This window comes from Setaria italica, chromosome I (genome assembly GCF_000263155.2).
Source record: "Setaria italica strain Yugu1 chromosome I, Setaria_italica_v2.0, whole genome shotgun sequence".
Lineage (NCBI taxonomy): Eukaryota > Viridiplantae > Streptophyta > Magnoliopsida > Poales > Poaceae > Setaria > Setaria italica.
Genome location: NC_028450.1, coordinates 28597984 through 28624962, shown reverse-complemented (window position 1 = coordinate 28624962; position 26979 = coordinate 28597984). Strand labels below are relative to the sequence as shown.

The 26979-nt window shown below is 45.2% G+C and overlaps 1 protein-coding gene across 1 annotated transcript; it reads left to right on the top strand.

Moving 5' to 3' along the window:
* Positions 1-10221: 10221 nt before the first annotated feature.
* Positions 10222-12092, top strand: LOC101759520 (leucine-rich repeat receptor-like serine/threonine/tyrosine-protein kinase SOBIR1). Its single transcript, XM_004954965.2, has one exon. It carries the CDS (start codon positions 10360-10362, stop codon positions 11875-11877), a length of 1518 nt encoding a protein of 505 aa, XP_004955022.2. The 5' UTR covers positions 10222-10359; the 3' UTR covers positions 11878-12092.
* The last annotated feature ends 14887 nt before the right edge of the window (positions 12093-26979 follow it).

Sequence of the window (26979 nt, the reverse complement as noted above, 5' to 3'; positions counted from 1 at the left end):
AGGACGAGTCATTTTCTAGCAACACAATTTGCAATGAAACTGTTTTGCCTAGCACACCACCACATATACAACATAGTGGCACTTTTGCACCCATGAGAACCTTAATCAAGCTAATGTTGACTTCAACACTAGTGCTGAGAGGAACAATAATGGTCTGAACATCAGTAGCAATGAGGACAACAACAGCACTAACACCGACAATGAAAATTTTAATGATTTGGCAGCGTTTATTGATTTTATAGTTTGCAAACCAAATCCACCTCTCCTGAACACACCCCCAAGAACCAATCTTATACAAGCTGTTGAGGCCCAGTCTGAACCAGGCACAACACAGAGGAAAAGCAACAGATTAGCTAACAAAGCCAAGATTAATCCAGGAAAAGATAGCATCCGGTTAGCTAAAATTGTGCTCAGCAACAAACTTGGTGAGTTATCCCGTAAGGTAAAAGGGAAGACTAATCCTGATTTTAATCATCTGGTGCAGCACCTTCCAAAGCCACTGAATGGTCTGAATATGGAGGCAATTAGGATGCTGGTGGAGAAAGGGAACTAGCCCAAGAACAAGAAGAAAGCCAAGGTCAATCCTGCGCCGTGCGGTGAGATGGAGGCCCAGAGGGCCTAGAAGGAGGCCCACTACTGGTTGGGCCTGTTCGTCTGTTTTTAGTCGTTTTTAATTCAGTCATGTTAGGAAGACTTCCGAACTAGAACTTGAACTCATTTGAGTCTGTAATTTGTAATGAGCCGGCAATTTGATCTTGTGGCTTAAGCGGTGCTTTGTCATGGCCCAAAGGCCCAGCACCGACGTCCATGAAGTTTGCCAAACTATCCTCATCGCAACGCCCCTGAGAGAATGCACGTCTCTAGGGACCAGTAGTCTTTGCATCTGGCTATAGAGCCCAGCCTATTAATCTGCAAGTGGTCTTTCGTTGTGTTTTCAGATCAAGTTGTTAGAAAAATCTCCATGTCGCAAAAAGAACTATAATATGTTGTGTTGGAATGTTGACTTAACGCGGTATCTAGTCGTGCCAGTGTACGCAATGCAGTGCACTCTTCAGGAGCAATGATAGTTTGCCTTCAGGAAACAAAAAAATTGCACAGTGAAAAACAAGGCTTGTAGCGGACACCTTAGGGAAAAATTTTGTGAAAAACTTTGCGGCTCTACGAGCAGCACGCACAAAAGGAGGCATACTCCTAGTAGCGGTAGAAAATCACTTCAACTTACAAGTCGTCTCTACCACCAAGTACACAATAACAACAACAATCACCATGAAAGCGGAAGATAAAACCTGGACACTCACAGGTGCCTACGACCCTCAAAATGATCACGATGATCTGATTTTCCTTGACGAACTGAAGAGTCTGAAAGACCAAGTGCTACCAGAATGGCTCATAGTTGGAGATTTTAACCTCATATACAAGGTGGAGGACAAGAGCAATAATAGGCTTAACAGAAACTTGATGCGCCGGTTTAAAGAGGCCCTCGACGAGACATAGTTGATGGAAATTGACTTGCGCGGAAGAAGGTTCACATGGAGCAACGAGCAGGACAACCTAACTTTTACTAGGATCGATAAATTCTTTGGCTCATCGGAATGACACCTCCTCTTCCCAAACTTGGATTTACAAGCTCTATCAATGATGGGGTCGGATCATTGTCCCCTACTCCTAATAGGCAACGTAACGAGGAAAAATTATGTAGGCTTTTGTTTTGAGTCTTATTGGGTGACCATGCCTGGTTTTCCTAAGGTCACTCAGGCAGTATGGAGCCAACTAGTAAATACACAAGATCCTATACTATGCATGCACATAAAACTCATCCGCACGGCCAAAGCACTCAAACTTTGAAAGCGACAAAACCTGGGCAACCTGACCCTCCGTTTGGTGATAGTTAATGAGGTGCTGCTCTTCCTTGACACAGCCCAGGAACAAAGAGCACTCATGCCAGATGAGTTAGAAATCCGTAAATACCTAAAGGCAAAATCAGTAGGCCTAGCAACAATCCAGAGAGCATGAGCGAGACAGCACTCTAGACTGACATGGATCCGCAAAGGGGACGCATGCACACGTTTGTTTATATTACATGCTAACAACAGAAAGCGAAATTATACATCCCGTCCCTAGCAACAGCCAATGGCCCAATGATCAACCATCAACAGAAGGAAGAAGCAATATTTGAACACTTTGTTGAGTTGCTAGGAAAGATGTAGGAAAGATCCCTCTACTTAAATTGGAGGAATCTAGAGTACCAACAACACGATAGTGAGCTAGAAGAACCTTTTGAGACGGAAGAAATTAAACAAGTTTTCATGCACATGCCGGCCGAAAAAGCCCCCAACCCTAATGGTTTTATTGGGCTCTTCTTCAAGAAATGTTGGGCAATAATCGGTAGCGATCTAATTGTGGCCTTGCAAGCCTTTCACTCCCTTAGAACTAGACACATGGACATAATTAATGAAGCTAATATCATCTTACTGCCCAAGAAAGACGGAGCAAACAGTGTGATGGACTTCAGGCCAATTAGCCTCATCAACAGCCTAGCAAAAATCATAACCAAAGTACTAGTGGACAGACTAGCGTCACGACCGACAGACTAGCGCCACGACTAAATGAGTTGGTCTCCGGATGCCAAAATGCCTTCATTAAAAACAGGTGTATCCATGACAACTTCATATACGTACAAAGTGTAATCAAGGCTTTGCGCAATGCAAAAAGACCGACACTCTTTGTGAAACTAGACATTTCAAAAGCTTTCGACTCAATTAGCTGGGTGTTCCTGCTAGAGACCCTGCAAGCACTAGGCTTCGGCCAAAAATGGAGAGATTGGATCTCAACCTTACTTGCCACATCATCTTCCAGAGTATTGCTCAATGGAATCCTAGGGAGAACATTCAAGCATGCGAGAAGCCTTCGCCAAGGCGATCCACTGTCACCTATGTTGTTCATTCTTGCTATTGACCTACTCCACAAAATAATTAAAATAGAAGTGAATAAGAACATTCTGAAACCGATCCTTCTAAGAGCAGCAAAACTACGGTGCTCCCTCTATGCAGATGACGTGGCAATCTTTGCCAACCCAGAAAGAACGGAATTGCGCCACCTTGGCCAACTACTACAGGTTTTTGTCCAATGCTCCGGCCTCAAGGTTAACATGGATAAATTGAGATCTTCCCCCAATCGCTGTACAGATGAACTCATCATGGATGCATTAGTGGACTTCCCTAGGAAGCTATCATCATTCCCCGGCAAATACCTAGGTTTACCTCTCCACACTCGCAAGCTAAGAAGGGTGGACATCTAGCCCCTCATCGACAAGGTCGGCAGTCAACTCCCTGGCTGGAAAGGGAAGATGCTATCATCGGTCGGGCGAGAGACATTAGTAAAAAGCGTTCTAACGTCACAACCAATATACCGCCTCACAGTATTCTCAGTGCAAAAATGGCTTATCAAGCAAATCGACTACCTACGATGAAGTTTCTTATGGAAAGGGGAGGAAGTGGAAAAGGTTAACGGAGGGCACTGTCTAGTCGACTGGCCAACGGTGTGCACACCAAAGGAGCTAGGAGGATTAGGGATTCTAGACCTCGAGCACCTTGCAAGAGCTCTCCAAATGCAATGGTGCTTGTTCAGGTGGAAGCACAATGACTGGCCATGGGTAGGGATGGAAATTCCGAGCGACAAAAATGACATGGACCTTTTCTACACCTCAATGGTAGTGATAGTGGGCAATAGGAAAAAGGCAAATTTTTGGCACTCTACATGGCTCAACGGACACTCACCAAGAAATTTGGCACCCCTTCTCTTCTAGCGGTCCAAAAGGAAAAACTTTTTAGTGTACAGAGCCCTACAAGACAACTACTGGATTGATCAAATCCAACCGCTCACTTCAGGAAAGGAGATTAGAGAATACGTGTGTTTATGGGAGGAAATCCACCTGCGGCAAAGCAACCCTGAGGCCAAGGACGAGATTTTTTGGCAATGGATAAGTGACGGAGAATATACGATAAAAAGTGCTTATCGTATTAAATTCCAAGGTCGCATGAAAAAGCGGAGTATTACACCAATTTGGAAAGTCAAGGCAAAACCTAAATGCGGATCTTTGCCTGGATTTTACTACACCGAAAGATTCTAACATCCGATAATTTGCTGTGATGGGGCTGGCCTAACAACCATCAGTGCAAATTGTGACCTACACATCTTTGTAAAGACTATTCTTATACCGCAGCAGGCTGGGACCGCCTCAGGGTGTGGCTTAATCTGCAGCACTTGCCGCCAACCAACGTGACACCTTTACTCCATAGATGGTGGAAGAATTGTAGGGCCTTGATCGACAAACGAAACCGAGCAATACTCGATGGTCTCATAATCTACTTTTGGTGGAATATTTGGAATGAGCGCAACAGACGGATGTTTAACCATGAAGCCAGAGCAGTTGACAGCAGTTGACGACACAGCCTACCTAATCAAGGAAGATGCCCTACAATTCCAACTAGCCTTACACACTGTGCCCCCCTCCTCCGACGATTTTTCCGTAGAAAGTTGTTAGTTTTCAGTAGTCAGTAGATCAGTAGTCAGATGCTTTTGTACAGTCATTTTTTGTTTTTCTTTCTTTCTGTTTTTGTTTTGATCTTTTGTTTGCTAATAAAAAATTGGCAAATCTTTTGCCGTCCGCTCAAAAAAAATGCCTTACACGGAGAATAAGCATGATTCGGAAATAGTGTTAGTATATGCTCCGGTGGACTCTTTTAGAAAATCCGCACGAATGTTAAAGCAATCAAGTTATTAATTTCAATTAATTCATCCTGGGTCTTGTTTGGGCCCGGCCGTGCCCATACCTAGACCAAAGTCCAGCCCAGCATCTCCCCCGCCACGCCCCTCCCTCCTACAAACACCTGCAACGCCGCTTTGGCCCACTTCGATTCGCCGTGCCGTCCATGGAGTGTGAACTCCGCAACGATCAGATCCGACGAGGTACATGGTCGATTGGTGTGTGAGTCTGGTGATCCCGCAAGAAGGTGCATGGAGGGTGAGGTCGGCGGCACCAACGTCCCCCGTGCGTACCGGGCAGCTCGTAGTCGGCCTGGTGATGTCGAGTGGACAAGGACACCGGCGACTTGCCGCCAACCACGAGCGTGTGGATGCCCCGAAGGAGCATGCATGTACCGGCTGTCAACGTCGCCAACATTGTGCCTCGGGTCGACCTGCGTGCCGTACACGAGCAGTCCAGTCCCCATGACGCGATTGGGTCTCTGATGTGCAAATTTGGTGTTTTTGTTGCACTGCCCTGAGTCGATGAAGTTATGAGAATTGTGATATGTTTGTGTTAGGAATTTGATCCTAGTCGATCGTCCTGTTTTTACTTTATGTAGCTCAATCAATTGGAAAGAATTATTTCCTGGTTTAGAGTTCTGGCATACGGAGTATGTTGGTTAGGGACTCAGGTGGTTCTATGAAATCTGAATAATAAAGTGCAGAGGTAATTTAATCTTGAATGATAAAATGATCACCTTGCTCTATTGGTAACTACCTACTAGGAAGGTCAGCCCTCAGCCACTGAAATGCCTCCTTGCTCTATTTTCATTACGGCATCAGTACCCTGATTGTTTCTTCTGACAATAACAACGCCTGAACTCCTGAAGACGAGAACGAATAGTGGGAGTTTCAGCAGTGACAATAGTTTATCGCAAAAACTACATCGAGACGGTGGCGGAGCCAGGATTTGAAAGTTGGGTATTCCCAACCTTCGAAATATTCATCCAACGATAAAAAGTTGGAGAAGTCTACTGTAGTATGACCTAAAGTACGGACGGTTGATAATAAGATGTAAAAACTAATTAAGCCATTTGAGGCTCATTTATTGCTTGCTAACAAGCTGCAGGCGTTTCGTGTCTTTTTCAGTTCTCTCACATACTACTATACTACTACTTTTTGAATCATACCGGCGCTTTTTCATTGGACAAAGCTACGATCTACATAAAAATTGAACACATAGACATGTATGCACCATGTATAGAATAACATTATACTAAATAACAACAAATTAGAGGTGCACAAAGTTTCTCAACGGGCAACACATTTCCGGCCTCCCGCTCGTTGGTCGCTGCTGCCTGCTCCTAGGGTGCTAGAATGCTAGCCGCAGTCTTGGAGCTTGCTACTCATGTGACGTGCTCTGCTCTCCGAGCTCCAGCTTTGAGTCGCATCCGGCGTGCTGCTTACGGGCTCACAAGTCTCGTCTGCTTGCCCGAGCCATTTCCCTGCCGCCTAGGAAAGAGAGAACACGCCGGAGTAGGAGGCTAGACGGACCGTGCCCCACGACCGGTGACTTGGAGTCGACAAACTGGAGATCAGTCGAGCGTGCTGGGCATCAAGTCTGGACTGATTTGGCTGAAGCCTCGTAGGCCTAACGTTTTTGCAGCTGCTTGGCCCCTAGATAGGCTTGTTACTGATATATAAATGGTCCAGCTAGAAGTATACGCTATACATGATATATAATCAGTTTGTTTGCACAAGTGTTGGGTATTCCCACGAATACCAGGGGTGGCTCCGCCCCTGCATCGAGAGGCCTCTCCATTTAAGGCTAACGGGAGACCCCATCTGTTTGGATACTCTATGTTAAAGTTTAATAAGTATTAAAATTTTAACACTCTCAAATGGAGTGCTAAAGTTTAACACGTTAGGGTGTTTGGATGGTGTGTTAAACTTTAACATCTTTGGTGGGAAAATGACTCCATTGCCCCCTCATTTATGGCCGGCGGAGAGAGAGGGAGGAGAGAGTAGGGGGCAATGGTGGGAAAAAGTGGAGAGGGGGACCATTTTTAACAAGTTTAACAACTTTTAACACCCCCTTGAGGTGTTTATGAAATTGGGGATGTTAAACTTTAACACATCTCTTTTAACACATGTGTTTGGGAGGCAATGTGATAAAAAGATGTGGCGGCGCGGGGTTCCCCGAGGCAGTGCAGGAATGGCTCGATGGAGAGCCGCCACCGCCGTCCGCTTGGGTACGTGCGTGCTGAAGAGAAATGTTTCGATCGACGCTCGGATAGGATCCAACTACAAGGTTAGTCTCAATTTACAGTTTCATTGCACAGTTACAAAGACTGAAAACTTGGTAACTGTACCAGTTGAATGTTATGGGGCTCTTTCATCTGATAAAACTTCCCCTTATAATGATCTTGCCAAGTCAACAATTTTGCTGATGTGGCAACAAATTTAATGCATGAAACTTATATGAAACTCCCATTGAGATTGGCCTTAGTGGGCATGAGTTGGGCTCCATATGGGCACGAGCATAGCCTAGCCCAAACATGGCCCAAAACAAAATTAATTATATTATTAATCTGATTGCTTTAACATTCGTGCGGTTTTCTCAAAGGGACTACAGGAGCAAAACTTGACAGTGTTAAGAGAATATAGCTGTATAGTCTTGGTGACGGAGTTGCGGGCGAATCCAATTGTATTACCATGTGTGTCCTTAATTAGTCCATGCATGAAACAAAGTGTAAAATTTCTAATGTGACAAATGCTTAATTGATCTTCAAACATTCACGAAAAGACCCTTTTGTATGAGACATTTGTGCCGGCCAATATAATACCCTAGGGTGATTCAAAGTTCTTTTGCAAATCCATGGATAAAAAGTTCATTTTACTCCCCTCACATATTTACTTTGTCCGCTTAATTTCCTAATAAAATTATCACTATATATTATCCTACCTTTGCATGATCAAGTTCACACATAATATTTGGTAAAAAAAGGTTCATATTATTACGTGAAAAGGTACTGCTAAATCTACATATCCCACTTAATTACCTTGCGGCTACTGTGTGTACTTTGAATGACCTCCAATCTATCTGAGTTGAATGTTTGGTTCGGTTGTTGGGGTGGCAAAGCTGGCTGCTTTACTAGCTTAGCAAGCCCATGCGTGAACATATTTTCATATTTGGGCTTAGTTCTATTTAGAGAGCGTGTCCGACAGTTAAAATTTTACACTTTTGCCTCTTTGGGCGCACCATGTTGACAATTGAAATTTTGTGGGAAAACTGGTAGCATTTTTACACCACCAAAATCATAAATTTTCAGGACCGGAGAGAAAAAACCCACCCCCAGTAGCAAGTAAAGTTAGGCGGCTCCCTTGACATGGAGCACAAGGGAGAGGAGCATACGTTCGTCCGTAAATATGATCAAAAACTTGGTCCTTGCCTAGAAAGCAAAATGCATCGTGCCAGGCTGCCAGCCATCGCAGGCATACACGCAAAAGTATATACCACCAAACGCTCAAGTTCACAGCCAAATGTGGTCTACATCTGTGGTAATGGTGGTTCTAGTGAGTAGGAAAGGAACCGACAAACATGTTCTTCACGTAAACTGCACTGTTGGACTCGTCAAACGGCTGCGAGCCTGCAACGGGGCAACGGGCAATGCAAGACGAGGACAATGAAACCAAGTCGTTGATGCATAGTCTCCGGTGCATAGCCAAACCCCACATTTTTTCCACGCTCGCCGTGGTTCTTGACTTGCAACTTGCAAGTAGTCAAGTCGTCTCCAGCAGAACGACCACTTCCCTCTGCCTGAATAAACGATCACTTCCCTAATTACTAATCAAAATTGTTACGTGTACTGGTTACGAGGCCAATTCATCACCCCTCACGTTCAAACAATGCAGCGCTCTATTTATTATTTTAATCTAGCATATTTTTATCTATTTGATTTGACTCATACATATTTTGCTCGGTATGTTTGGTTTGAAGATGATGTGGAACAGGATGGTCTATCCCTGTTTTTTTATGGAACGATCTCATTTCGTGTTTGGTCGAGAAGGATAGTCCATCCCCGTTCTTTGTTTGCTGGGATTAAGAGAACGAGATGGATGACGATTTTAACAACGTTAGTTACAGCAGGTGGACTCCCCTGTCGTCTAAAAGTGAACCCCACTTGTAAGCCACCAAATTCAGCTGATGTTAGTTACCTTAGTGTTGTTCTGGTGTATCTATCCTCCCATGCGCTTGTAATTGTCGTCTGGGTGGTTAACAAGCTGCTGGAAATGCATGGTAGATGCTGGTTTTGACCTTGAAGATGTTGAGAATGTTTGCATACAAGAAACAGTCAAAGAGGAGAAGGGAAGAAACATTCTCTGTCCAATATTTTTTTTCATTCTCTGTCCAATTTTTTTTTCTCAGGGACATTATCTTCTTCCTCCTCCCGTCCTCCACCCCGCCTCCCAACCGTTCCTGCCCCGCGCCGCCCGCAGAAGGACGGGCTCCCCGCGCGGAGGCCACGGCCACGAGCTAGCTCGCCTGCGCCGCCCTAGAGACGGGCTCCCCGGCCGGCGGCCGTGGCCGCGAGCTCGCCCGCGCCATCCTGCGGGACGGGATCCCCCACCCTCTCTCGGGACGGGCTCTGCCGGCGGCGGCTTTGCCTGCGGGCTCGTCTGTGCCGTCCCCCACCCTCCTCTCAGGCTCCACCGTACCGGCGGCGGCCTTGCCCGCAGGCTCACCGTGCCGCCCCTCCCACCCTCTCTTGGGGACAGGCTCCGCCGCAGACGGCCTTGCCAGCGGGCTTGCCCGTGCCGCCCCCAGGACGGCCATGGCGGAGCTCGAGAAGCTCCCTCCTCATCGAGCCCGCCGGTCGCCGAAGGTCCCGAAGCCCGTGGCCATGGAGGAACTGGAGCCCCCGCCGGAGTTTCCCTTGGCCCTTGCCCACGCCGTTCTTCATTCCCTGGAGGTCGAGCTCCCTCGACCGGCGCCGCCAACTTGCAAACGGAGGGAGGCGAAGTTCGGTTGGACGGGGGTATCCCAGGAGCCTTTCGTCCCGTTCTATCTGTCTCCAACCTAAACGTGGGATAAAGTAAGAGCAACCTATTTCATCTCGCTTTGTCTCTGGAAGCACACGAACCTTTAGACAAATATTGCATTCCGATTTAATAATTTTTCTTGAATATTTTTTCCACTTGAATATTTTTTAGCTGACATTGTAGTATTCTTTTGCTGAAACAATTCTCTTTTAGCGGAATAATTTATTGTAAACTTGAAAAGCATTTTTCTTGTAGACCTAGGACACTATTTCACTCAATAAAAAATATTCTAGCATCATGAAGATAAATGCCATCCTAATTTACTTAAATGTTTAAGAATTATATTTAATGGCGCAATTGAAATATATTTTAAATGCTCGTTTTAGCCATTATTATCTTCTTGGTAATTTATTAAAAACTTTTTAAACAAAGACCCACCAGTGAAGGCATGGGCGCGCATAGAACGAAGTCCAACGACCAGTTTGGTTGTACACTAGTCGCCCCGTTTAAACGCACCGGTGCATCGATGCGTTTAATTTCCACCACTCGCGCCACCGTTAAGTACCCACCATGTCGTCCACTCTTCCTACGCCGCTTGCACACACACATAGAAGCCTCCAAACCGAGCCGGCCATGGCGTCAGCGGCGAGCACGCCGGGCAAGTCTCTCCTCGTCCTCGCCTCCGTTGTCACGGTGCTCCTCGTGCTCATCTCCGCCGTGGAGTCCTACGACGGCGGCCATGCTGTCACGCACTCGGCCGTGGCGCGCCGCTCCCGCCTGGGGACCCGGCACGCGTGCCACCGCCGGACCATGACGCCACACCGTTACGTCCTCGCAGAGAAGAGCAACACCACCGGCGGATCCAAGAACAACAGCTCGCCGGCGACGTCCAAGGCCACCTCGCCGATGCCGGCGCCTCTAGCCGAGCCGAGCAAGCACCACCGCAGCCACCACAAGCACCGTGTCCGCAACTGGATCGTCGGCTTCGTTGTGGGTTCCCTGGCCGTCGTTGTATCGGGGTTGGTGCTGTTCCGGCTGGGGATGAACTGCATCCGCGGGCAGTGCATGGCGCGGCCACGGATGACCATCTTCACCCCGAAGCTGATCAGGCATGCGGATCACCTGGCGTTCCTGGAGGAGGAGGACGGGGTGGCGTCGCTGGAAATGATCGGGCGAGGCGGGTGCGGCGAGGTGTTCAGGGCGCAGCTCCCCGTGGAGCGGGAATGGGAGGAGCCCCGGTTCATTGCCATCAAGAAAATCGAGAAGCACGGCGGCGGCGACGCGCCGAACGATCTGAGCGGCGTTGAGAGCCGGCAGCTGCGCAGATGGTCGCGGCAGGTCCAGTCGGAGATCCGCACGGTGGGGCACATCCGGCACCGCAACCTGCTGCCGCTGGCGGCGCACGTGCCGCGGCCGGACTGCCACTACCTGGTCTACGAGTACATGAAGCGCGGCAGCCTGCACGACGCGCTCAAGGCCGGCGGCATCGCGGGGTTGCCGTGGCCGGCACGGATCCACGTGGCGCTCGGCATCGCCACGGGCCTGGAGTACCTGCACTTCTCGCACCGCCCGCAGATCCTCCACCGCGACCTGAAGCCCGCGAACATCCTCCTCGACGACGACCTGGAGCCCCGCATCGCGGACTTTGGCTTGGCCAAGTTAATGCCGGACGCGCACACGCACGTGACGGCGTCAAACCTCGCCGGCACGTGGGGGTACATCGCGCCGGAGTACCACCAAACGCTCAGGTTCACGGCCAAGTGCGATGTGTACAGCTTTGGGGTGATCCTGGCGGAGCTGGCCACGGGGAAGCCTCCCTCGGACCAGTTCTTCATTCAGATGGACGAGGTGGTCGGGCTGGTGAAGTGGCTGCGGCGCGTGATGATGGCTGAGGAGCACGAGCAGGCCATTGACCCAGCCATCGCCGGCGCCGGGCACGACGAGCAGATAGTGCTGGCGCTGCGCATCGCCGTGTTATGCACCGCTGATGATCCGAAGGAGAGGCCAAGCGCCAAGGACGTTCGGTGCATGCTGTCGCAGATCAAGATTAAGGAACTAGTCAAAATTAGTAGCCCCAAGTCGTCATAGCTCCTCAGCTTCCCTGCTAGGATACGGTGTTTGGGTCACGCTCAGATAACGGGTCGCGGGGGTTTCGGTGGTGGGATCGTTGATTGCGTACTTTGTTTGGCTGCACTATCACTAGAGGTATTTAGTTCAGGATAAAAAACTGTATTTAAATCTGAACACTATAGTTCCAACTAGATATATTCATTCTATATTATATTGGTGGCATAAATAATGTGGTGGAGTATGGATAAAATGGTATTTTCGTGGATGTTTGAAGATAAAATTGGCATGGTTGTTAAGCATTAAGGCGAGACGTGGCGACACACCACCCTCTTATCGCCTAGGCACTTGAGGTGAGGTGGTAAGGCGGGCAAGACAGACGCCATACTCACAAATACATCAAAGAAAAAAAAAGAAAAAATAAGTCTACTAATGAACCATAACCACAACAATAGATGAGCCCACTAGTAGTCTATAAAAGTCCAAATCAAGACAAAAGCCCTTTCCCTCCCACCTCACGTAGCCTTCTCTCCCGAGTCTTCTCTCTGCGCTGCCTCTCCCATCCCCGAACATCACCACCCCGCAGAAGTAGCGATGAGAGGACAAGCACACCACCCCCAAGCACCTCCGTAGACCATGAATCAACCTCTTCCTCTTACTAAAACGGAGCCCCACTGCTACCCCCTCCTAGACTGCAACCACAACTGAGCAAAGGCATATCTGCGCCAGCGATTGCTCTACCATAGTTCATCAGCTTGCTCTTCCTTTTCTTCTCCATGCCCCTTCCCCCCTCCCTCTTTTAACTAGGCATCGGGGACGCCTTGCCTCCAGCGAGCACCTCATCGCCTAGGTGACTCCTTACGAACCATAAAAATTGGTCATTCATTACATTAGAAGTGTTACACTTGTTTCATACATGGACTAAGGATATACACGCAAACACAATTTTGGTTCACCTGCTCCCAAGACTAGGAAACTTTTCAAAAAAAAGAAAAGATTAGGGGAAACTTTCATGTTACTAGTAAAATGCACGTGTGGCACACACGTGTTAAAATAATTGTAACTATTTCGATTATGAAGCTTAAAAATACACTATAAGAATACAAAATGATAAAGTATAGATCAAGTATATAAAAAATTAATTGAAAACTTAGAGTTTTGCTTTGTATTTTGTGAAGCTTGCGCACGAGCCTAGATGACGATTCAGATAAACACACATAGAAATCGATACACATCGGATCTCAGCATCTTTCTCACTTATACTTTCTCAACAAACATCACTTTACATATTGCTGACTTCTGCTATCTATAAATTAGCGGTCTTGACTTAGAATAGTGGTCACACCCTCGAATAAAAAAATTGTCACAGAACATAGGAGAAGGTAACGGGCATTGCAATTTGCTGAGGTCCAATAGCACACAATCACCCAATGCAACTGAAATTCCCTGAACGGGGTACAGTAGTGTGCAGAGATGCTCCATTCGATACGCCCATCCAGTTGGATTTTTCCTGCAGATTTTTAACTTCCATTAGTTTAGACGATCATATGCATATGCACAAACATTGGAAAGTAATAATAAATACATCATACCATTAACATTCTAGACTATGCTTCCATTAATACGTCCTGGTATACAATGTTCTTAGTTCTCTTCCCGGTAGGATCAGCATATATGTTAGGTTTGGCCAAAACACATGTAGTATTGATCTCAATGACATTCGAGCATGATCTTTTTCTTGTGCAAGTATTATTTCTATGAAACCAATCAAGTTTGGCTGCTATCATCCAGACTAAAGTCATTGGATTTATCCTTCCGATCTAATCGTGTGATAACAGATTGGTTGGTACCAATATGCAGTCTATTATATGCACCCGATTCGCCGGTGTTGGCTACTTCACAGGCTCTTCCCAACTCCATAGATGGTGTTGCACATGATACTTGAATATATGATAATTACCAACCAATCTAATTACCGAAAACACATTATTACCTGGAGCAGATTGGTCGTCCGTAATGGTTCCCCCGCCCAAGGTCTTCCGACGGTGCAATTTTCCCTTAAATTTGCTCTCTTTGCCTCCTTCTGATCCTATGTCAAACTTGCATATTTTCTCTTGCCTTTTTGCCTTCGAACCTCGGCCGGGTCAACATTTTCAGAACCTTGCTTACCTACATTTATTGGTTACATCAAGATCCATAGACCCGAGACCATAAAAAACAGACGTGTCAAAAAATAAAGCACTCAAGTTCACCTCCACCAATTGTTTGATCTTCAGCTAATGCTAGAGAAACAGATTATAAACTGAGCCTCTTACGAGTTACGACCACGGCGAGACCCGCGGTTTGTTACGTTTGTGACATCACCAAGTGCAACTCGACAATTCATGAGCACTGAATATTGGGTGCTTCTTAAAGAACGCTACAATAAACTGGCAATGGACGATTCATGAGCACACTAATTGTTATTGATTAAGCAATATAAAAATGATAATTGCATCAGGACAGAATACTAGATGCTTTATAAAAAAAACACTACAATAAACGTGCAAAAGATGAACGACCCATTGGAATCATAAGCACACTGCTATACCGATGAAGGGCGATCATTCATGATTGACGCTGTATGAAAATTAGCTCCAGGTTTATGCATTAAAAATTTATGTACGGAAGGAATAGGCTGACCAGAGAAATGCCGACGCCGTTCCAGCCTTCCAGGGAGAAGAAATCTAGCGGTAGTAAGAGGATCGCCTAGCTAGTTCGAACTGGGACGATCCATCCAGGCGGCACCCACTATTGAAAACTGAGCATTCGTCCCCGAGACTTAGTACCGGTTGCATTTTGACTCGGTACTAATATGAGCATTAGTAGTCCCTGAGGAGACCCGCGTGACCCCCTTTAGTACCGGGTGGGGGGCTCCACGTGGTACTAAAGGTCACCCTCTCCACCCACCTGGTACTAAAGGCTCTAAGGCACATTAGTGGGTGGTGCTCCACCTGGTACTAAAGGTGACCTTTAGTACTGGGTGGAACTCCTACCGGTACTAAAAGCTCCCGTCCCGCTCCACCCGACCACCTTATCTCTCTCTCCCCCTCCTCCGCCGGCCACCTTATCCACCCGCTCCTCCCCCTCCTCTATATCTCTCTCCTCTCTCTCTCTCTCTCATTCTCTCACAGCACCCTCACTTCTCTCCTCCTCTGCCTCCCCTCCCCTCCCCCCCTCCGCTCGCCCCTCACCAGCAATGAAGAGCAGCGGCGGGGCGAGGTGAGGCGGTAGCGGCGACAGCGGGTGGCGATAGCGGCAGCGAGCGAAGATGGAGGGCGGGGCGGGCGGGCGGGCGGGGGCAGCAGCTGCGGGAGGGAGAGGGTAGCGGGAGGGCGGGAGCCGGCGGAGGGGGCGGCAGGATCAGCGGGAGGGGGCTCGCGGGGGCCGCGGGGGGCCGGGGCTGGTGGGAGGGCGGGAGGGCTGGTGGGGGATTTTATTTTTTTATTTTTTAATACCCCTTTAGTACCGGTTATTTCAACTGGTACTAAAGAGCCCCCTTTAGTACCGAATTAGTAGTACTAGTTGTGAAACCGGTACTAAAGGAGGGTTCCCAACCGATACAGAAGGCTATTTCCAAATGACGTTGAGCACCGGTCGCACACAGCAGTAGCATCATGGCACAGTGATGACGAGGCCACCAGTGACTTGCAGCATGTGGCGAAGAATGTCTGGATGAACAACTCAAATTAGCAATGTGAATATGATCTCCCTGATTGCGAATTTGTGACGAAAGACGGATGCCAGAAAACTTACATGACTGCATGCGATGCGTCACAGCGAGCCAGGATGGCGATCGATCGAGACGATGAACTCCATAGAAGAGGATATCCCAAGAGTGTGACGGGAAAATCTTACATGTGATGCGATACGATGAGGAAGGTGCCAGTTGAACCAACCACTACGCTAGAAAGCCTTTGTACTGCTGGCTAGAATAGGTTTGTGCTGGAGGGTATTCGCACCCACTTGAGCCAGCACAAATGCTGCATGTGCTGGCGAGTGCTCGCCCGCCAACACAGACCGCTCTCTGCTGGTGGGTGATGTTAGCCACCCGCCATCATAGATGCTTTCTGTGTTGACGATGTGGTTACATCACCCGCCAGCACAGATGGTTTCTGTGCTGGCGGGTGAATATGTATTTTCTCATTCAATATATTATTTCCCGTGAGTTATTTATAATTTTAATTTCCCTCCAATTTTTAGTCATCAAATTGAAATATGTATCTCCAACCACATAACAACAAACTTAAACAATAAATAATTCACATTATTAAAAACTGCATCGTACATAATATATAATTCACATTATTAAAAATCCAACATTTGGAATAGAGCTATTCTTTGCCACACTAATATTAAAACTACTATGCCCATCTACGAAGATTTGTGCACTCATCTGCCATCAATACGCCATCTTTATCAAAGAATACTCCATCCTCATGACAAATCTCACGTAGGATGAACCTCGCCATGTCCATACAAATGTTGTCAATTTGTTTGTCTTCGATCTTGCTATAGTTACTGTCGATGGTAGGCATCTGTAGGTTTATAGTAAATGAAGATTAGACTGTATTACAATAAGAAAGTTAGCACATGGCAGTGTATAAGAGACTTACGTCTTCAGGGTTCATCCGGTACCTCCCATTGTTTCTGATGAACTCGCACACATAATATCCGCATAGCACAGAGCCGGGAGGTTGCTTGTGGCACTGCAAACAAATAGAAAAATAATGGGTTGTTATTAATGACAAGTCTACACTATATTGAAAAAACTAAGTTTTTATGTTCTTACGAATCTATGATATATTATTTTAATAGCTTTCATCCTTTTTGGATTCTAAACCCCGCCTTTTAGTATGTAAAGCTTGTATGCACTTTGAGGATATAAAGACACGAGTTAGTAATACAACTTAGGTGCATAGAATATAAACATGCATTTAATTACTTCCAAGGAATGTCTTACTTTTGTATAGTGCCTATGAAATCCTTGTACCTATCTCTATGATAGCTGGCTGAGTCAAGGACCATTACTTCTCCTAGCTTGGGTAAAATAATGATGCAAATCCAATGGTTTCTACATTATATTAAAATAATTTATATTATAGATAGCATTAAATAGCACCTAGTTTATATGTAGTAATTAAAACTAGCTTCCTCAAAACCGTAAGGAGCCATGATACAATCCTTGTCAGCCTTTTTCTTCATTACTTTTACAATGTATACAGACACTTTGTGCATTTCTTCTCTGTGGGCTTTTTATTTTTATAGCATCTTTCTCCGCTTGTGTCTCTACTACTTCTATTTGTGCTTTGATCATTTCCGTCATTTTGAGCTTGTGCTCTGGCTTGCTTATTCGTGCTAGGTCAAGGTACGCTACCTTGAACCTGTCGTGCATCAATTCTTCCTCTCTACATTGCATCCTACAGAATAGGTTGCTTAGGTACTTGAAATAAAATACGCATATATTTAAAACTCATGTATACGGTACATGTGGACTTACAAGCACCATACGGAAATGAGATTCATGTCGCGGTGTTGTAGACGGTAAAGCTTGTGCAAATGCTCGGAATCGATCACAATCTGGTACGGGAGAACACCAAGAAAAACCTTAGTTGGGACATGCGTTGTGATTGCACGAATGCCTTGCTTCATTGCATTCATGATCCATCCATGCAGCTTATTCAGTTCCCATGGACCCTCCAGCAGATCCCACCGGTACAAGAATAGTTTGCCATACTCATAATCCATTGGAACAACATCTGACACAAAGAAATTGAGATTTTGATCCTTTTCCTTTCGCCGAGAGGCACTGCGAGTTATAGTTTTTTCACCAGAAGATGAAGCATTCTTCTTCAATACGTTTAAAAACTTGTCGATGTCTGCTGATGGAGCCTTTTCATATATGCTGACCATACGAGGTACCCTTGGCCTCTTGGGAGGTGGAGATGCCAGCAAAGGTGATGTTGGATCATTAACTTCTAAATCATCTACCCGTCCATTGCCTTCTAGTGCTGATGTCCCATTGTCCTCATTGAGAGCTTGTCAGACAAGTGATAGCAATGGTTGCTCATCCTCATTGTTAGCTCCCTGCACATGTGACAGCGTCGGCTGCTCCATGTCAACATTTGAATCTGGAAGGGGTAGTTTTTAGCTCGGCCATGAGGTTTCTAGCGATGCATTCAGAACAATATCTTGGCAATGCCATAGTATGTACTAGCTCATCGCATCACCGAGAATCTCAATCCCCTCATCAGTAGGGATGTCTATCTCATATGACTCATCCAACACCATAACAACTTGCACCCAGGCGTATTTTGGCAGGGGTGCCTTTGGGAACACATGACCTGTTACTGCCATGCCGGTTGCAACCTCTCGAATCATATTTTGTTTCCTTCCATAAGATATAACCAATCTACGTGGTGTATCCACTTGTATGTCATCAATGGATACCTCACGTTTGCAATGGAGCCAGCACTACTCGGAACAATGAATCCTGTCTGGGCAAGTAGCATGGTTGGTTCTGCCTATCGTTGACCATTGGATACTGTCGGGTCAGCCATTGTTTGGCTCCTCGCATGGTTGGCCAAGAACTCTAAGAACTCCTGCTTGGCGATTTATCTCATCTTCTCTTCAAGGTTTTTCTTATAACGGTCGTGCTTCCTGTAGCTTGCTTGGTCGTTGGGGAATGCTTTACCCTAAGGCAATGTTGATGACATCCATCAAACACGCCCAGAGTGCTCCGTTGTTCCAATCGCGGCGGTTAGTTGATCTTTCTCCCTGTCAGGCCTGAAAAACCCTTCTTTTGCGCCTCGACGCTCAACGAATCGTTTCAACCTCTCGTAAATTAGCTCTGTTGAGGGGTGTTTGAATTTAATCTTGTTGTCGGGTGTTACAATCGGAATTCGAGGGGTGTTTGAATTTAATCTTGTTGTTGGGTGTTACAATCGGAATTCGAGCTAGTACCCAATTCCTGTTGCGTTCATCCAAGCTTGCAAACTTATCCAATAAACCAGCCCTCCTCCGTTCTTGTTCCTCTCTCCTCCATTTAGCGATCTTGGCAGTGTACCCTCCCGCACCCAAGTGATGGGGGTTCTCGACGGCTTTCATAGCCTTCGCGATATTTTCTTTGCTCAGGGCTTTTGCTTCAGGCGTGTTCTTCTATTGTTTGAACTCTTCCCACATTTCTGGAGAAATCTTACCGAAGTCATCCCTAGCATTCTTGCCTTTGTACATATTCTTTATTAAGAGTAGACCTCCAATTTCTAAAACATCTCCCAAGGAGGCCCTCAGCAAAGTTTCTAGCAAATTTCTCTTGACCTCCAGGAAAAGTGAACCTTTCTTTCACTGTGTCCCACAATACATCCGTTGTAGTGGTATGCACTTTCTTCCGATTACTAGTTATAATCCAGGTCTGCAATTTATCCCTAACAATAGCTCCACATATGTTCCAAAACCTAGCAGATATCCCCTCAGGTAATATGGGCTCACCTTTGGCGCCAAGCTCTTCTATTATGAGACTACCTTTTTCAGGGATCTGGTTTTGGCTTCGTTGCCCACGTTTCATTTTAGATTACTACTAGAAGCAGTAGTAGCCGAAGGTTGTGGTGCAAAGGTAAGTACCTCCTCTTCATGCAGAGTAGATGTTCTACAACATCGTGGCGGGGAATGCACCGGGTATTGGTCATCGTTCTATAGAGAAAACAATAGTTGGAGTTTATCATCTTTATGTGAATAACAAACATATCACTAGCTAGTATATGAATGTGCATGCAGGTGCCAGATGATCCGCGGTTGGATCATATTCAGGGTCATCTTCATCTGGACGCCTGCGAGAACTAGGTGAGCTTGGTTCGTACTAAGGTGGAGTAGAATACGATCCACAATCATCGTCAGAATCCTCATCTTCCTCCTTCGAGGATTCAACATCACGTCTGGGTTGTTGTTCTCCTCCATGTTGCAATGGAGAGTTCACTAATTTGCTGGCATCTGGTTCCACAATATTGTCATTGTTCTCATTGTTTTCATTGTTCTCGTTGTTGTCCATCGCTCTTATTATGCAAATTGTGAATGCAGGATTTAATAAATAATTTAAAGTCTATTATCATTCATATAAAAAAATATAGTTAACAATATTCTAATTTCTACCGGAATCCCTATCATATCAATATTTTAATTTATACCACAATGTCTACTGTATCAAAAAACAAAGTAAAAATTTGTTCCGAAATTGAGAAAACAATAGTTGATCATCGCTCTATAGAGAAAACAAAAGTTTGGAGTTTATGCCATTCAAGAAAAAGATATCACTAGTATATATATGTATGTACATGTGGGGATTGTTCCTATCAAAACATATAGTTGACAATATTCTACTTTCTAAAAAAACTTGTTAACAACATTTACAGCACAATTGCAATACAAATTGTATCATATGCAATTTCATATTTATTATCGTATTTACAATGCAATTACAATACTTTTACCACTAATGGAATAAAAATTAAATTCCAATAGAATTTACTTGGAAAAATGAATTTGCAATGCACTAATGAATTTACTTGAAAAAAATGGGAAAAAAACTTCTACCGGCGCATGGGAGAAGGTGCGCGGCGGAGGAGCCGGGGCCGGCGACATTCAGAATCAGGGTGGGAGGAGGCTGACTACGCTTGGCAGGAGTAGAGGAGGCGAGGCTGGCGAAGGGAGGCGCAGCAGCGCTCGGGAATGGGAGGGGCCGCCGGGGTTGGAGATGAAGGGGCGCGGCGGGACGGCAGCGCTTGTGGGGATGGAGGCGTGGCTAGCTGCGGCATAGGCAAAGGGTCTGGCGGCGCTCCGGTGCAGCGGAGGGGCTAGGGTCAGCGGTGCTCGGAGACAAGGCAGGAGGGGACCGACGGTGCTCGGAGACGGGCCAACACCCCTCGGTGGGAGCGGAGGAGGTGGGACCGGCGGAGGGAGGTGCGGCGGTGCTAGGAGATTGGCCAGCGCAGCTTAGTGGGAGTGGAGGGGCGGGTCTGGCGGAGGAAGGCACAGCGGCGCTCGGAGATGGGACGGGAGAGGGCCGCTGGCGGTGGACAAACAGTGGCGCGCGCGAAAATTCCGATGCGAAATTTTGGCAGCCTGTCGGCGTGTTGAGATTTCGCACCGGGACTTGGGAAAAATTTCGCCGCGCCGAGCCTTATAGTGGAGGCCCTCCATGCTGGCGGGCCGTATTACCGCCCACCAGCATAGAGGAGCTGTGCTGGCAGTGTGTAATACTGCCTGCCAGCACAGATTTTTCACCAAATCTCAAACAAGTTTAAATAATTGCTAAATGATTTCAAAAATATTTGAATTTTTAAACTTGAACATAAATATTTTATAGTGTATGTAAAAATCATATTTTGATAAATAACAGAAATGTTTTGACTAGTCAGTGCACAAGTCACTATAGGTTGAAACTTCTCTTGAGTTATATGGTTGTTATGACTTGGATATCCATTTTGGAAGGAGGTACAATTATACTATCTCAAAATTGTGTTATTTATTTGTATCCATGTTGGGGTAGAATTATCATGATTGTTTGGACACATTTACAATTTATAACAACTTATTTAAGTGTAATAATGTAACCTGCTACCACATTTGGCCTAAAGCTAAGCCATTTTGTCCAAAATTAACATAGATAAAAATTCCAACACAAATTTTATCCAATTCCTCATACTAATTGTATCTCAATGTCCACTACACATAATCACCATATAACTCATAAGGTGTTTCAACCTATAGTGACATGTGAACTAACTACTCAAAACATTTATGTTATGTATGAAAATATAATTTTTACATGCACTATAAAACATTTATTTTTAGGTGTAGAAGTTTCAAACATTTTTGAACTCATTTATCAAGTATTTAAAATATTTAAAATTTGGTAACAAAAGTCTTTGCTGACGGGTGATTAATGACACCCGGCAGCACATAGGAGCTGTGCTGGCAGGCTTCACTGGCGCCCATTAGCACAAAGGGTCTGTGCTAGCGGGCATCATTAGCACCCGCCATCACAGAGGCCTCCACAGTAAGACCCGAGAGGCCTCAAAAATTTCTAAGTCCTCACGGAGAACTACAAGCACACGCCGTCAGGCTGCCCAATTTTCGCCCTGCCATTGAGCCTCGCCGACGCCATCGCGGCCTCCCCGAGAACCCCCGCGAGCCCCTCCCCGTCCGCCGTTGTGCCTCTCAGACGCCGCCGCTCCACCTCCCCAACTTGTCGTGGCCTCCCCGAGCGCCGCCGCCGTGGTCCCTCCTTCCCGTCTGCAACGTGCCGCCACCGGGCCGCCTCCTCAACGACTTCGCCGTGGCCTTCCCGACTCCACCGCCTCCTCCCTGACTCCTTCTCCGTCCTCCCCGACTCCACCACCTCCTTCCCGAGCCCCGGCCAGTTTTTTTTTTCATTTTTTCCATTTTGTTCAAGTAAATTAATTAAGAAGAATTGCGACCTTTTTCCATTTTGATTCCATGCAATTACGTGATAAAAAATATGTTATGATTAGTTTGTATGTAGATCACACTATATTTTTTAGATAGGGATCGTGTTAGAAATTAAAAATTGTTACCATTTTCCATTTTTATTCCATGCAATTGCAATATCATAATAAAAATGTTATGATTAGTTATAATAATGTTCATGAGATCTAAACCAACAATTGTAAATTTCTTCCATTATTTTGGATAATCTTTTATTTTGAGCATTTCATAAATTAATCAATTTTCAGCGTAATTATCATTGAAGTTGATGTTCATGGAACCATCTACATCTTATTACAATTTTATTTGGATAGTTTGGGCTAACTATGGCAAGTGGAATTTCTTTTCCCCATGGAGGTGGCATGGGACAATACATATTCGAGGACTTTCCCGCTAGTCATCCAGGACTTCACTTCCCTAATGGCGCCATTGACTTGTCAATAGGCGATTGAAGGAGCAGATCAGTTCCCAACATAGTAATATTCTTTACTTCTTTTAATTGATTTTTTTACTACATTTGAATAAATTCTAAATTTACTTACATACAATGTAGCTTATCAACCCTATTAGAAGGCTCAAAGGTGTTGTCGAAGCTATAGGTGGTACTTCTCCTGTAGTGCAAACCGATGTTGTTGCTGAACCTCATTTCAAAAGAGTACATCTCTCTTTTCAAGTACCTGTTCGAGATACAGATTTCACCTCGATGTCACGAGGAGAGTCCATCCCGATGGTTTCAATTGTCACATGGGATCAAATAGCACCAGATAGGGTAACTTTTGAGAGAACCATCGTGGAGGCTTGCCTAGAGCAGCTTAAGGATCATGGGTACTTTGTGCCACACTTGTCATATTTTTGAATAAAGCAGCTCAAGGAGGGAGCAGGCAATGTGATTGTGACTACCGAGAGGCTTTGTCGGCTTAATCAACATAATGTAGTATGGAACATTCTTTTATCATTCTTTTAACATTAGTTAGGTTATATCTTTTAGCTTTCATCATGTTATTATCATCTTTTAGGATATATTTGGTACTACCATTGTGGAAGTGAGCTTTGTGTGATTCTGGATCAAGTCTTGGATGTGTTTGATTTGACTTACATGGGTGGAAACCTGATGTTCACCAGAGATTGGAAGTTCCAAGCTCATCTCACTTTTTATAGGCCACATCAGTTAACATCTCTATTGTTCAAGATTTATAGTAGTGTATGTGATCGTCCATGTGAAGCGAAGGAGAGTACATTCATCTGTACTCTAACTTATTTTGATGAAGTTCTAGGCTGGATGATTGGAGACCTTAACTATATTCCATATCTAAGGAAGCGAGCCGGAGTATGAAATATCTAACATGCATGGTTGTACCCCTACCCTTTTTCTTATGGATTTGAACTTGTTCTCTCTAGGACCTTTAAGTACTTATGTACGAACTTGCACTATTATCAGAACTGGTTATATTGTATTGTGGCATGGATGTACCCCTACCCTTTTCTTATGCTGGCAGTCAGTTACAAGATAATAAAGTCTAATCCATATTGATAAAGTCTTACAAGATAATTAATAAGTCTTACACCATAACTAATAAGAAATGTTAATTTATCCTTTAATGATTCTTTCTTCATAGTCACTACGTAACCATGGCTTCAGGGATTTATCAATGTTTGCTTCAACATGCTTGATTCTTTGTTCATGGTCTTTGAACACGTCCAATTCCTCATATTGATTGTAATCCTCAATGTCCACTACACCTTCAACTCCAAGGATCCTTTGTTTTCCAGAGACGGCAATGTGCTTCTTTGCATTCATAGGGTCAGTTATGTAGAATACCTGTGCGATACACTCAGCGAGTACCCATGGGTCATCTTTGTAACCTACATTGGCTAGGTCTACAAGTGTCAACCCATAATTGTCATCTCTAATGCCATTCGGGTGTTTGACCCATTGGCACCGAAAGACGGGGATCCGAATATTCTCTCCATAGTCAAGTTCCCATATTTCCTCTATGAAACCGTAGTAAGTTATGTTCTATTCGGATGTATCAATCGCTTCTATACGAACACCACTATTTTGGTACGCCACGCTTTTGCAATCCTTTACGGTGGTATAAAATGTGTATCCATTAATTTCATATGCTTGCCATGAGGTGACATTGCTTGATGGGCTAGATGCCAACCTAGTCAATGTCACTTCATCTATGGAATTTCCTTCAAATAGCTGCATTTGGTCCTTCAACCATGATGGGAAATGACACTTTTGCTCTTTGATCTCCGAGCGACCATTACTTTGTCCACGGACCTCATTTAGGTGTTGCTCGATGAAGGGCTCCACTATTGCGAGCTGTTGTAGACCGATTGAATGTGCTTTCTCCAATTGCTGGTTGTCCTTGTCGATGAATCTTTTCATTCCAATGGTACCTCTCCCGAACAATTTGCCCTCCTGTCGAGATTCCGGTAAACCAATAGCTCTCTTATCTTTTATGTAATCTATGCAGCAATCAATACTCTCTTCTGTATGGTAGATCTTAATCATGCTGCCCTCTGGAAAGATCTTGTTTCTCATGTATCCATTGAGAGTCGACATGAACCGTTCGTATGTCCACATCTAATGGAAGTACATAGGCCCTAGTACAATTATTTGTTGGACCATGTGGAGCATGAGATGCTCCATGATATCGAAAAGGATGGAGGGAAGCACATCTCGAGCTGCCCTGAGTTTCCGACACAAACAGTTGAAGCCTAGCCAACTCGACACAATTGCCTAGACATCATCTAATGGATCGTTACTAACCCTCCTCTTGACGAACGTCCCTTGGTTGTGATCACGGCGTAAGTATGGAGCGTCCTCTTTGGCTAACAGGATGCTTGGGTCAACCTCGACTGAAAATGGAGGAAGATCATCGAACTGATCATAATCTTCTGAAATGTCAGTCTTGTCCTAAACTCCAACAATTTTTCTTTTCCCTGGAATAACTATGTGGCTCTTTGGCTGATCATCTGACTTATTAGCACCCTTCCTTATTGGTTTGCTTGCCATGTCCTTCATGTAGAACACTTGAGTCACGTCATTGGCTAGGATGAATGGTTTGTCTCTGTATCCAATCTTGTTAAGGTCCACTATTATCATCACATAGTTGTTTGTCGTTACGGCTCCTTCAATAAGTTTCACCCATTGGCACCAAAACAGAGGGATTTTCAAAAGTTCATAGTCAAGTTCCCATATCTCCTTAATGACACCATAGTATCTGTCTTTTTTTCATTGTTGTCTATTGCATCGATACGGACACCACTATTTTGGTTTGTGCTCTTTTGATCTTGAGCTCTGGTGTAAAATGTGTACCCATTTATCTCGTATCTTTGGAATGTCAATACTGAAATAGATGGACCCCTAGCCAACCATGTTAGTTGTTGTTCAATCATGTTATCACCCATCAATCGCCGCCACAACCAAGAGGCGAAAGTGTCAATGTGATGACGTGTAATCTAGACCTCAATCTTCCCTTATCCTCCTCCGTACATGGAGTGACCAGGGATGATTGCTGCGGGACCGTGAAGTGTGCTTTACGAAATGTATCCTCATCAATGTCCATCCGAGCTTTCGTCCCTAGTGTGCACTTTCCCTTCAGTCTCCCCTCATAGCATGATACAAGGATTCCAATCGAACTCAGGTCGTCCATAAAGTCAACACAAAACTCAATGACCTCCTCTGCTCCTATCCCTTTGCAATGCTTCCTTCCAGACTGGCACGGTTACAAACATACTTCTTCAGAATTGCCATAAACCACTCAAAATGGAACATATTGTGTAGAAATAAAGGACCGAGGATAAAAATCTCTTCAACAAGGTGGACTAGAAGGTGGGTCATGATATTAAAGAAGGTAGGAAGACCATCTCAAAGCTGACAAGGCATTGCACCACGTCATTCTGCAGCTTTAGTAGATTGTTTGGATGGATTGCCTTCTGAGAAATCATGTTGAGGAATGCACATAGCTTCATGATTGTTATTCTCACATTCTCTGGAACAATACCCCTCAGTGCAACAGGCAGCAATTGTGTCATCAGAACATGGTAGTCATGGGTCTTTAGATTTATGAATTTCTTCTTTTTTAAAATTTATTAATGCCTTTATATTCAAGGAGTAGCCCGATGGGACCTTGATATTATTAAGCACTCAAACATGCTTTCCTTCTCTTCCTTGCTAAGAGTGTAACTAAAAGGATGCAAGTAATGCCCATTATCTCTCTTTTCTGGATGTAGGGCATCTCGTTGTTTCATACATTTCAGGTCCCGACATGCTTCAATTGTATCTTTTGCCTTTCCATATGTACCCAGGAAGCAAGCACATTCATGCAAAGATTTTTTATCAAGTGCATCACATCAATTGCATTACGGACCTGAAGGACTTCCCAATAATATAGCTTCCAAAATATAGACTTCTTCTTCCACATGGGTGCATGTCCGTCCTCATCGTTCGGAACAGGTTGGCTACCAGAGCCCTTGCTAAAGACTACCCTCACATCTTTTATCATAGAAAATACACGTTTAGCGTTACAGTGAATGGGCTTAGTACGTTTTTGTTCCTCCCCTTCAAAATGT